At 39.1% G+C, this 13717-nt stretch overlaps 2 protein-coding genes across 2 annotated transcripts in view; both read left to right on the forward strand.

The window, feature by feature from the left end:
- The first annotated feature begins 248 nt into the window (after window positions 1-248).
- Window positions 249-1272, forward strand: LOC108723243 (uncharacterized). Its single transcript, XM_018448813.1, has one exon. The coding sequence runs from the start codon at window positions 364-366 to the stop codon at window positions 844-846; it is 483 nt and encodes a 160-aa protein (XP_018304315.1). The 5' UTR covers window positions 249-363; the 3' UTR covers window positions 847-1272.
- Window positions 1273-1634: 362 nt separating this feature from the next.
- Window positions 1635-13717, forward strand: part of LOC108722516 (uncharacterized) — a 67788-nt gene continuing 55705 nt past the window's right edge. Inside the window, exon 1 of the mRNA XM_018447669.1 lies at window positions 1635-1872. Coding sequence (XP_018303171.1) covers window positions 1851-1872 — 22 coding nt within the window. The 5' untranslated portion in view covers window positions 1635-1850. The remainder of the gene's footprint in view (window positions 1873-13717) is intronic.

Genomic DNA, 13717 nt, shown 5'->3' on the forward strand with positions numbered 1-13717 from the left:
TCTCCTCCTTCCTCCTCTCTCTCTTTCTCTCTTTACCCATCCATCGCTCCGAATTCGATCCCGGAGAACGCGCGGCTCCCTCCGTTTTCTTTCCATTTTTTTTTCCACTCCACGTTCCTCTGTTTTCTCTCCGTTCTCTCTCCTGTCTCTCTTCTGACTCTCTTTGTCTCTCTTTGTCTCTCTCTCTCTCTCTGTCTGTCTGTCTTACGTGCCCGGCGCTCTTTCACGGCACCGTAGTGAAATGCGCGTGACCGGTCGCGCCTCGGAACGACGGCGACGACGTGTCTGGCGTCGTTGGTGGTGCACGTTCCCCTGACGAGCACGAGAGACGCGCGACGGCGACTCGGAACATCCCCCGCTACTATGATAATAACGAGAAGCACGGTGACGGCGGCGGCGGCGACGACAACGACGACGACGGTGGCACGGTGGCCGCTTCTCCAGAAGCGAGAAACGCTTGATCGAACTTATCACAACGTCGGTGGAAAACGGCGATCAACGACGGACCTACATAGCGACGCTGTCTCGGCGATGTCTCGCAATTGCGGCCGTCGCGTGGTACACGGGAACGACAACAGCAACATCATCGAGCCGCAATGGATCAGCGATAGCTACGCAGAAATCGTAACGGTGCTGCCGTACTACTATTATTGCCAGCGTTTCGCTATTATTAGCATCGTAGCCTTATTACTCGCCGCCGACGACGACGACCGCGGGGACGATTTGATATCAGCACAACTTTTCGAGCATCGGGAAGACGCGGGCACGGACAACAGCACGGCAACGAGCAGTGACGATCTTCGTCTTCTCAACCGCCGGAACGGACTTCTACGTTATTGCGCGTGACCAAGAGCCTTGTTATTACTAGCCATAAATGACGATATGCGCGACGGAGGGAGTGTAACGATGATTAGCGAGGCGGCGTGCGAACGTTAATCCGCGAGCCGGCTTCTCGTATCGCAGTATAACGAGACCGAGAGTCAACCGACAGAGCGAGTCAATCGTTGATAATAACGCGTATACAAAAGTCATTCTCCGGCGCCGATCGATCGTCATCGCGCGCCGGTATACAGAGAAAACAGTGTTACAGGCGAGCGCATAGGAAGTCGTGTCATGCACGGTCATCGGCCAGTGTACACACACCGGGAGGGGAAGGGTGGGAGGGGATGGACCAGGGTATAGGAGCGACGGGGAGAAGGAGCCAGGTATCGTCGATCCAGATAAGCCGGTGTATCGCGACAAGGATGGACGCTTCGCCGCGGCGGCCAACCTGTGACGAACTGTTATAAACTCTGTTAAGAAGTAAAAAAAGATAATAAAAAGAAAAGCGCATTCGAGGTGCTCGTACTTACCTCGTACTTTCTGTACTTTTAAGCTTTCGCGGGTAAACAGCCGTGTACGCCGCGACTATAAACACGGATTTCACACGTAACGTACTCATACAGACACATATATATCTATATACGTGTGCGACACTTATTTCGCGTTTGTACATTGTATGTGATAGAGACGCATAGTGAGCAAAGAGCAGGGAGATAAAAAGAACGAAAGACAGAGAGAGAGAATAAGACAAAGAGAGACAGAGAGAGAGAGAGGGGGGGAGGGAGGGAGGGAGAGGGGGAAGGGGAGAGAAAGAAAAAGAGAGAAAAGAGGATTATTAGTGCAGGCGTGCAGAGGATACTAGCCTGCGTATCGTATACGAGACAGTGTATCTACACGAACCGGCGTGTTTCATCGTAAAGCAGCGTATAACTTTCATACGGATCTCTACACGAATTGAGTGCACCGCTCGGTTGATTAGTTAGAGACAACTCGAAAGATTGAGCCGAGCGAAGGGGGATCCTCCGAACATGTCGCTGCTCAGCGTAACGGGTAAGCGTTTCTCTCATTTTCAATTTTCCGCCAAGATTTGTGATTTATTACACTTCCGACGAGATATTATCGGATTTAATTAGTGAAACATCTGCCGGTAGATTTGGGATTGTACTGTAACGAAGCGGCCTGAATCTCGTTAAATTCTTTCAAGCTTTCAAATTCTTTGAAAGATCTAAATTTATCACAGTGATTTTTAGATTTATAATAGATAGTTACAAATTTCCTTTTTAAAATTAAACTCCTTTTAAAACAAAACTTCTTTTTAATATTTTTCCTTTTGTTTTTAAAATAATTATTTCGAGTATTCATACAAACAGAATCTTGCAGTATTGTTGCTGCAAGATTTTGTGCTGTATGGGTACTTGAGATAATTATTTAGAGAAAAGGAAAAATATTGCTGTATTATTGCTGAAATAATCTGCGTTGTTCGAGTATTACGCGAGTTTCTATTTAATAGAAAAGAAAAGATTGAACTAATCTCATTAAATTTGTATGTGGAAATGTAGACGCGATTGAAAATCACATCGAAATTTGTTAAAAGCTCCGCATTTCGAAATGGCGAAACGTGCGATACAACGCTATTAAATTCTCGTGCAAAAAGCAGATGGCTGGGTGAAAATAGTTTCAATAGTTTCGACTTCTTCATGAGGTTTTCGTCGGAGATAAAAACTCCTTCCTGTTGGAAAAGTTCAAAGAGGATTTTCCGGACTTTCCCGGATTTGCGTGTTGCGAGGAGAAAAAAAAAGAACAGCAAAAAAAACTCTGGAAACTACCGCGTGGTATCAATCATTGTTTCGTCACGGGGCGGACACGCGAGAGAGGGCGAGTTAAGCGCGACGCGTGATGTAATTAGTGCTAATGAAATCGCTAATCGCGTTAATTGGAGACGCGACTCGTGATGGCATGTCGTTGATGATGGGCATTAAGTATCGCGAAAAAGTTCTTGTTTGCGTTTCTCGCTGTGGCTATTCTCAACGGGCGAGGTGATGCAACTTGTACAACTGTGTGATGCACTTCATTTTCAGCGATACCGTAGAGAAATTACAATGCTGCGGTTGGATTATAATCTAGCGCAACGACGTGATACTGTTGCGCGATACGCAAATCGATCGGCTGCCTTTACCGTTATCGCACATCTCTCGTTCTCATTGTCTCGCATGTATCGTGCTCGATTATCGACTTAGAAACGTGATTTATACAGCGTCTTGCTTCTCGCGGATACACATACATACATACATACACGTCGCCGAATACGGACCTACGTACGTAGAATCGATATCGAAACGTCATGCGATAGCACGTAACTGTAACTTGATTTTATGATGGATGCAGGACGGTTATATATCCATCATAACTTAATACCGTCACGGATATCTACTGTGCTAGGTGGAAAACATAGGCGCGGCCGGCCAAGAAATATCGCGCATAAAGCGATTTCGAAAGCGGAAGCTCACTGTTCCGCAAGCAGTTGAGCGCGCGATACTGAAATCTGACTTGACTTGACGTTGCGAAATAATCTAGTGCTCGCGAAAGAATCCCGCTGGGGAGAAGATACATATACAATTTTTGTGCATTTTTATGTGCAGCGTTCTCGTGCATCTTATGAAAGTCCGGAGAAATAGCTGCACATTGAAATTATTAATGTCTAGTGCTTCGCGAATGGCTCATAATTTCGATGTACGCTCTACGTGATTCGTTATATCTGAGATTAAACGATTAACAACGTCAACCAATGTTAGTATAGGACTTTGTTGTGTATCTAATTATTAATAACCGCGTTTTAAAGAATATCGATATTTCGATACTTCGTTAAATGGAACGTTGTTACATACACTCTCAAATTTTCTCTCGTTCGCTATATTTTTTCCAGCGGGTTTAAAACTCGACAGGCAAAATAGTATTGCGTTATTTTACGACGTATCTTTCCTGGTGTTACATGCCACGGCCTTTAACATGCATTGTTCACGTGTGAATCTAGATGAAAATATCTCCTCTCTCGAGTTTCTACTTTCTCCCATGTATTTCGCATAGGCGAATGTCGGGTGAGATAACTGACGTCGTCTAGGCGAGAAAGCTATTCGAGAGAGGTGGAGGACCCAGAGATATATCGTTTGACAATAACGAGAAATAATGCTCGGCGTCGCCGTCTCGCCAACCTCATCCCGCGTGTATTCATAAATATCGTGTCGACGGCAATACGCAATATACCTACGCAGTATATATGACACGACAGTAAGGCTGTCGTGAGTAAGAACAACCACCTGACTCAGGTGTACTCAGGTGGCTTCTTCCAAGCCTATGCATAAACACGACACATCTAACCCGTGTATATATCAGAGCGTGCGAGCGAACGAGGCTCGTTCATGACTATGAGACACGGAGAGCATAGTGCAACGGTTGACCCCGGGTACGCGGGGTCATTCCCTCCTTCAGCTACCGCCGCTTCAACCCCACTCGCCGCCCGCCACCACTATCCCCTACCGTGGCTCTTTTTTGCCATCCTCCTCCCACTTCTCTTCTCTGATACCCACCGCCGCCCTTTTCGTCCTCTGCCTTCGTCTTCCTAACCGCGACCTGCTACTATCGCAACCACCTCCTCTCTCCTATCCGCGAGTCACCTCCTCTCTCTCTCTCTCTCTCTCTCTCTCACTCTCTGTCTTTTCTACCCTGCTCGGGTAAACGACGAGCAGCGATGTATCTACCAGGTGGTACGACCTATGTAAACCCACCGGTATATAATACTACCCGGGTCGAGCCAGCTTGGATTTTCCCTCTGTCCGTGAGTCAAGAGACGTACGAAGTTAAGCACGGAAAATCGGTGTTATACATTGCAGCGATTGTTGTTCGCCGGGTCCCTTCGTGCTTTTCGTGCTTCTCGTGCGTTCCGAAGACGAGAGGATTACGAAGAGCGACGTATCGTTGAGAAAAGGCAGCAATTTGCGTGCGGAAACAGCGATCGGATTTAAACCGCCGTTGGCTGTGATTAAAACGATCTTGCGCACACGGTCAATTTATCTCTCCTTAGTTTTAGATTTAGATTCTCAGCAATTTGATTAAAACGATTCGTTCGTTTCAGACTTATCTTCGTAGGATAAACAGTCTTGGAAGGATATTCTAAAGTATACGAGACGCTTTTAAAATATTTGAACAATGATTTAAAAGGGATACGTTTCAACCATGTACACATATAGAAAAGGATGTAAAGTCTTTCCCAGAGGAGAAAAATTCGCGGACATTTGCTTAAGAAAAAGTACTGTCGTAAGAACTACAACGATAGCATCGGACGAGAAACGATAGCGTAAAGGCGAGAGGAAGTCCGCGGAGGAGCAAGAAGTGATTGAGGGATGCTGTCACATGAAAAAGAAACTCTTTCACTCTTCGAGCTCAATCCACTCAGACTCCTTTTTATAGTTATAATCATTTTACTATCACCCGTATATAAACAGTTCGTCTCGACACTTTTTTTTAAGTGCTTTTTTATTTCTTGAAAGCTTGATTTTTTTAAAGAATTGTCTGAATTCCGTCCCATACCTCTTGGAATATCCAAAAAAAGGACGGGAGAAAGGAAAAAGTTCGGACGATCTCGTTTGCAATGATAAGTGCGATTCGAGATGTCACAAGCATTGTAAAAAGTTTAGCAGAAATTTGAGAGGATTTTCTTTAGCGTGATTTTTTTGGCATGCTTTCGGTGTGACACAGTATTGTCGTTATAAATCTCCTCGTTATATTTCTTCTCTTCAGTGAAAACACAACAGTTTCAATGGCGACATCTCTAGAGACCTACTTTCTTTCTATCGTTTCCACGTCGCTCGCTCGTGTAAACGCCAGAAATGTGTCATCGTTAATGGAGATGAAATGCTCGCAATAACGATGACAATGCCTTTTATTTGCATTATCACGCGAATTTTTATTTTCGCGTGTTGTCGCGCAAAATCGTACACGACGTGCGACTGATTGGGATAGCATGTTGCAGAAATACGAAAAATCTAAAAAGAGTTTTGGCACGTATTTCGCATTTCGCACAAAGCTGTTTCTTCAAGTCCATTTTATGTAATTTATTATTTTACAGCAAGTGTATTTTTAGAATTACGCGACTGTTTCAGTTTAGTCTGAAAAGAAATAACACAAAAATGATTTTATCCATTTAATATATAATGTTTTATGTGAAACTTCATCCTCTCTCTCTCTCTAAACAACTAAAATTTCATGTTGTCTCATGTAAGTTATCAATTTAAGAATATATAGACAAAAATTTATGGATAACAGTATGTACCTTATATGTACGAAAAATATATAGTTACTTTGGGATAAAAATGTTCACTGAATGAAAATTCCCGTGAAATGCTGATTTTCGCGAAAACGGTGATGCAAAATGACTCCCCGCGTTACATTACCTCGTTCCTTCGATTTCCTTGAATGAGGAAATTCGGTGGTCGATTTGCGGTAGTCTGGCGCACTTTAAAGCCATGCACGTGTGCGCGCGCTATACATACTTATACAGACGGACGCGCGGGAAGGTTTTGTCAGGAAAAGGAAGAAGGAGCGTTATCTCAGGCACGGAAACTACCCTCGCAAACCATTCGTAAATGAAGGTTGATCTTATCCACCTTCAGAAACGAGATCTTCTGAGCTTTTCCTTGAGGCTGGCATCTCTTAAAACACGCCCGGTTTCGCTCGTACATCACAAAATACAAATTTTCGTAAATAAGTGCAATCGTCTATTTTTTTCTCCATACAAATATGAGTAACCCTTATGGAAAAAACACTGAAAATTTTGAAAAAACACTGAAAATTAGGTGTTAACACTCAACTTTGAGTATTAACATCCAATTTTTAGTGTTTTTTTTCCATAAGGAAAGTTGATACACAACAAGAAAATGATATTTTAATATTCTACAGACAACAATAGTTCTTAAGTTACATACGCGACATATTCTATATATAAATTATGAGATGGATGCTGGTATCAGTCTGAACAGTTTACAAACGAAATAGAATACACAGCACAAGAAACGTGGTAAGTTGTTCTCGGCAAAAGTTTCTCTTTATTATGTCGGTATTTCAAACAGGACGTACAACAATCGTTAAACTTGGCCATCGTTCAAGACCGCGAACGCGAAACGAAGCTGTATCTATATATCGCAATGTTAACGACATATCGGTATACAAGATTTAAAGCAATTAACCAAGTTTATATTTACACGGATAAGCCATTAATCTTCTAAGTTGTTGCTACTTACCTTTAGTAAAGTAAACGTTCTTTCTATCGGCAGACGTTTATTTTATCGATTACTCGTTTTAGATAAGCAGAAGAAGGCTTGTAAACATACATAATTTTTGATCGAACAGAAATTTTAACCGTATATTAAACGACATATTTTGCGTAAAGCCACGTCGATTATTGGTACTGAAAAACGACAAGCCATTTTTTGCTCACGTTTCTCGGTGAAACGAGAACCACTTTTCCGAGCCGATGAAGGTTTAGTTTATCGAACGAAAAATTTCACGACGTGTTAAACGGTTATCAGGCCGGCTTCTGTGAGACTTTTCTCTCTCTTTCTCTCTGGTGGCCAACGTCCTGGATGATATTTTCGAAAGCTCTTCTTCTGACCCTTCGAACTTTTAAGTTTCTGTTCGGTGCAGTTTATTTAAGTTGAGCTTATTTAAGGATGGAGAGACGGTGTAAAGAAATTTCAAAGGACATTTCAAAGGTTGCAATAATGATAGCTCGCCGTATCGCTAACGATGATATTCCGTTTTTTCGATGCTTTTCGAAGGACGGCGTGGATCGGCCGGAATAAACTTTAGGAATGCTTTGATCGGCCTCTCTACAGAGAGCCGCCGGCACTTTGTATACAACGACGTCGATATGCCGGGATTGATCGCGAGAGTAGACGCCTCAAACGAGCGTCTATTGCTACGAGAAAGGGCGATGGCTGGTGTGGAGAACTTCCAAACTCAGCGGTGCACGATTTACGCTATGTAGTAACGTTACTGACGGAATTTACGAGTTTCTGCTATAATCCCGAGCTATTCTCTTTGTCCAGTGCTTTAGAGTTCGTATAAAGACCTCATTATTGCAAGTCCATTTCTAAAGCAGGATAATCGTATTAATTTCGAACTTTCATATCCCAGACTGTGCGAGCAGTCTCTGAGAAATTATCTTTCCACAAAATGAGCAATAATAACGAATCATCTCTCATATTATGTACATATAAAATGTACACATTATTTTACAAAAAAGAATATATATATATAACTGTAAAATTATTAAAAAAAAAATATCCTCAAATTAGTTGTAAAACTAAATTCTTTTAAAGCCTATAACTCATCAATCATTTCGTGTGAATTTACTCATTCTACTCAATGTAATCCATCTCCATTTTCTATCGTTTGCCGTTGTACAACTAGCACGTATAAAAGAGATCGAAACCCAATACGGGGTTCCCATTGGGAGTTCGTAGAGGAGTTAAATCGATACATCGGGATATCGGCATCGTCATAATAAATAGGGGTCCTTGAACTCTCGTACCACTCGTAACAGAAAATATAACAGTTCGAACTATCGAGCAGAATTCGAGTTTTTTTTTTAACGCACAGAAAATTCGCCATTCTATATGTTTCCTATTTCTCGTTACTTTATTTTTTTTTCTTCTCGATGGAGAAATCATCGATGTGCCGTATTGGCACAGGAAACTTCGCCGTTAGATCGATCTTATCGACTCATTGAGAGTCAGTAGCATCCGTCGTCAGTTCGACGTCGCGAGCATAAAGCAAACTTTATAATGCGCATTATCATTGCTGCATTAATACCGGTCGTCGTATAAACGCCGCGGCGTGATCCGACCGACGACAGAAACTTTCCGCCTGTCGCTTCCGCGCGAGTGCGACTCGCAACGTATTATAGGTATTAATAATTCGTCCTGGCGGATAGCGACGGTGCTCAGCTTCCTGCTCGTTCCCTGACGTCAAGGGCATGCCAACATCCTGTCTTCAACTCCTTCCGCCTCTCATCTCTTGCGATAACTTTTATCTCGCGGCTCGCCATTTTCGTGTGGCCGTACATCCACGACGGTTATTGGTTTCACGGTAGTGGTTCCCCTGGTGAAAATTTCATGGCAGAGGGGACATGCACAAAAGCATACACGCGCACTGCCCAGGGTTAATTATGCGCGAAAACAATATTATCGAAGGAATTATCGGATGCAAGGCCGAACTTCAGAGAGTGCGCCTCGGCAATGGGACGGCGAAGTCTCGCTGTTGTTCATCGTTTCTCTCTGCAGGGTTAATGCGCCACGCGAAATAAATCATTAATACGAATGACCTGTTCTCATCGGGTTTATAGGTAGTGGAAATAATGGGGAGATGTAGCTTGAAAGGATTATTGATCTGGATCTTGATTTATTGCACTGATAGAAAAATATTTGATATTTATGGCTGTATAAAATACATATTATGATTATTATTGTTACAATGTTAGTAATAACTATATATTATAATCATTTTTGGGAGGTTATATATTTTATATGATTGTTTTAAAAAATAACTATAAATTATAGTTAAATTATAGTAATTGCAACTATTTTTATGGTAATAATAACTACAATTATAGTTATTTTCTGTTGCCAACTTAGATATATTTGTGATAGAACTATACGTGTAGTTATTATTACCAACATTGTAGTAGTAATAATCATAATTATAATAGCATATAATTATAGTTATAAATACTAAAAATTTTTCTCTCACAAGGGAAATTTTTTTCCACACGAAGTGATAAATTCTGATTTCAATGAAACTTTGTGTATATTATATATTGTATATAAAAATGAATTTAGAAAATGTGTCCGTTGCGACGGAAAAACGGTTTGAAGAGGTGAAATTACTTCTTATTTGGTAAAGCGGTTTTCAATTTTTTTCGTTATATCTCGGAAATTATTCGAAATATCAAAAAATGTTTTATACAAAAGCTTTACAATAAAATTACCTCTATTCATTTACGTTAATAATACTTTTAATAAACAATTTCTTTTTAATTAAAAAAATTTCATTTTTCAAAAATATTGATGTAAATGAACAGAGGCAATTTTATTGTAAAAGTTTTGTATAAAACATTTTTTGATATGTCGAATAGTTTTTAAGGTACAACGAAAAAAGTTAAAACCCGCGTTACTTATAAGAGATGACCAAGGAGGTGACCTTCAAATTTCACGCTTCAAACCGTTTTTCCGCTGCAACTAATATTTTCTAAATTCATTTTTTTATGTAACCTATGTGTATACAAAGTTTCATTAATATCAGATTTAACACTTCGTGTGGTTCCCTCGTTAATGTGACCTTGGATTTTTACCCACGGATAAGCACGATTGTCGATTGTTAAAATTAATTAGACATAAATATCTCTTATCAGGAATAGTAAATATAATTAACAAAAATGTATATGCAGATCGTTATAAAGTGATCGTTATAAAGTTAAAAAAATTTTTTAAATATACAAACTCACCTAGTGTGTTTCACAGTAAACATCACATTTTAAGCAGAGAGATATAATAAATTACGTATGCGGGCTTATAATGAAATAGTAATTCAAAGCTTCAAAATTTTTATCAGTAGAAAATTTATATTAGTTTAAACTTCATTAACGTGCAATCTGCTAATTATATCTCGCGATTCTGTCACTAATAATTTTTAAGACTTTTTACACAGAAAAATGTTACACCGCGAAGTTACCTTCAGCATAAATATTACAGTATTTGTGTCATTCTTATCTTACAGTTGCATCAGTAATTAAAATAAATTTACATTAATCCGAGGCGAATAACAAGTTTCTAGGAATACAGTATTTATACTTGGATGAGTTTGAATTTGTTCATTAATGGAATATAGTTCATTCATTCGCAAGGAAATAAGAACTTATAAGAAAGAGAAATTAATCAATGTACATTTTAATTAAAAGTATTTTTTGTTGTTATAGCTTATATATAAAGTATAACAGTATTTATACTTATTTTATTACATTATTCGAAAGTTTATATCACTTACAGTATTATCGATGGTGTAAATTAACGGCTTTATTGGTTTTCGAAGAATACTGGAGCATCCTTAAAATGAAGGAATAAGAGATCTTGACTTTAAATTTAGTCAAGATCAAACAACATCTTCAGTCACTGTCTCGCAATTTTGGAAATGAAAATCGATTGTTAAACTTACATTATAGTTTCTGAGAAAAACGATCTTTTATCTAAAAGAGCTATCTTTACTCGTTATTTTCGTTCCTAAAGTGCTGATAAGTCCGATATCAACCCGTACGAGTTAATTTAAAACTTCTATCGCTCAACGAGATAGAAAGAGAGAGAATGTGTATTTTATTCTGGCCTTTAGTTTTATATGTTTGCGGAACTAAAGGTTAAATGACTTTAGAATTAATATACCGAGCGATGATTAAATTCTCTTAAATTCATCTATTACTAACGGTCATATGTTCGTGACAATAGAATTCTGAAAATTCGTGTTGCATGATAATCACGTGCGTGGTTTATCTTATCACCCTCGCGTACTCGACGTCCGGAACATCGCGAATGCTTTCGAATCTGATTTATGGTGATGATCATTCTTTCTCCCTCTCTTAAAATATTCGATAAACCTCCTCCATGTAGTCGTACCTTTGAATTTTATCGAAAATGTATAATCGATAATTCGTGGACCGGAATTGGCGTGATGATTCATATGTTGACGATGATGCATACGATATTTCATGCAAAACTCTTCGATTTATTATATGGTGGAAAATGCCGTGAAAATATCTCTTTCAAGCATATATTAAAAAGCGGTTTAACAATTTATTAAACTTTCTCTCTCTCTCTCTCTCTCTCTTTCTGTAAAGAGTGTCTACGTTAATTGATTTCATAGCACTCGAAATGCTACTCTGAGATTTGCTTCATTAAACATCTCGCATTCGCGCCAGCTGCGCATGTACCTTCAGCCTGGATAGAGGCTGGTGAGGGTTAATCGACTTTCCACCATCGTTCCGCTTCTTTCCTAAAAGTTTTTTTCTTTGTGCCTCCTGCTATCTTTAATTATACATTCAGAAGAGATCTCATTACGACACGTCGCGAAAGAAAATGATTAATTGGACACAACTAGCGTAGGTGCATATATTATGAGATACATCCGTGACCTGTTATACTCGTTACATCGATTGAATATTGCGCAAACGCACACGTAGGATGCAAGTAGTTAAATACTAAATTTCCTCGTAAAACTTATCCCCAGTTTCCACACACACACAAAATATACATACATACTATACAGGGTGTTTCCAAATTAAATCGCAAAACTTCGGGAGCGTGTAGAGGAGTAAAAAACTAAGAAAAAAAGTCCTATAGACATATGCTCGTTTTTGCTCCGTTTCAGAGAAATCGAAAAAAAATGTTTACATTTCTTGCCATATCTAGCACCGACATATTTGATTACATTTTCCACTTTCTGTTATGAATTTGTCAGTCGCTCTTTGAAAGCCTTTAACAGTAGATGAATTTTGTCTTTTGCAATATGCCGCGTACGTATTCTAATAGTGAATATGCTGATATGGTTTTTGTATACGGTTTCTGCAACGGTAATGCTTTAAAGGCGGTGCGAGAATATGCACGACGATTTCCAAACAGAAGAGTGCCAAACCGAAGAGTGTTTATGTTGACATTTAATAGATTGCGAGAGACTGGATCATTTTCAATTCGACAAGAAAACAACCGATTTCAAGCAGCGTTACGAAGAGATTTGCAGGCAGGGAACATTTGAGCAACATTTGAGAAATCGTATCGTAGCTGCAGCGAACAGAATATCGCAAGAACAGTGCCTGGCTGCTACAAGAGCCGTGTTTGACAGATGCAATGCTTGTATTGCTGCAAGAGGTGCACATTTCGAACAAAATCTTCATTAAAAAGTTTATAAATAAAATAATTAAAATAATAAATTAAATATATTTTTTTCTTTTTTCGTGATTTCCTGCGAAACAAAGCAAAAAGGAGCATATGTCTATAGGACTTTTTTTCTTAGTTTTTTACTCCTCTACACGCTCCCGAAGTTTTGCCATTTAATTTGGAAACACCCTGTATATATGTATAAATCTTTTTTGTGTAATATATATAAATTCATTCAAGTTGCTTTAACATTTTATAATAATTGGTGATCGATAAAATAAAGCCAACCTCCTTTAAAAGAATGATATAAGGCAAGAATATGCCTTCGAGAATGTCTCGAGTGAATATTGTTCTGAGAAATATTGTACCTTGGGAAAAGCTTGAAAGTATTTTTCAAGAAGAAAAGAATATTCTTCGTTGAGAAATTTATTATGTTAAGAATTATTCTATTTTGAGAATATTCATTGAATGTACGTATGGTACTATTCCGTATTATATAGAACGTAATAGTACGAGAACGTAATAGAGGTCAACCGAAGGATCGCCGGCCAATTCACCTTTGTACAGAGATATCGGCTGGGGTTAAAGATTGGCGCTTTAGGAGAGAAATATATGTTGCCACGAAACGGGAAATCAGGGAATTGTTAGGGAAATTGAAAATGATTAGGCAAATCAGGGAAAAGCTAGGGAATTTTGCCAAATTTTCTAGAAAATAAAAATTCTTGACTTTAACTTGACAATTAAAAATGCAAGCAGTGTCAGCAATATTAATAGTAATTTACATTGCTATATTAAATTGATTTCTTAATAAAACATTTAACAGTTTCAAAATTAGGATGAAAAGACAAAAATTTTTAAATATTATTGAAAATAAGGGAAAATCATGAAATTTTGTCTGGAAATCAGGGAAAAGTTAGGAAATT

This window comes from Mycetomoellerius zeteki, unplaced genomic scaffold, assembly GCF_001594055.1.
Source record: "Mycetomoellerius zeteki isolate Tzet28-1 unplaced genomic scaffold, Tzet1.0 scaffold106, whole genome shotgun sequence".
NCBI lineage: Eukaryota > Metazoa > Arthropoda > Insecta > Hymenoptera > Formicidae > Mycetomoellerius > Mycetomoellerius zeteki.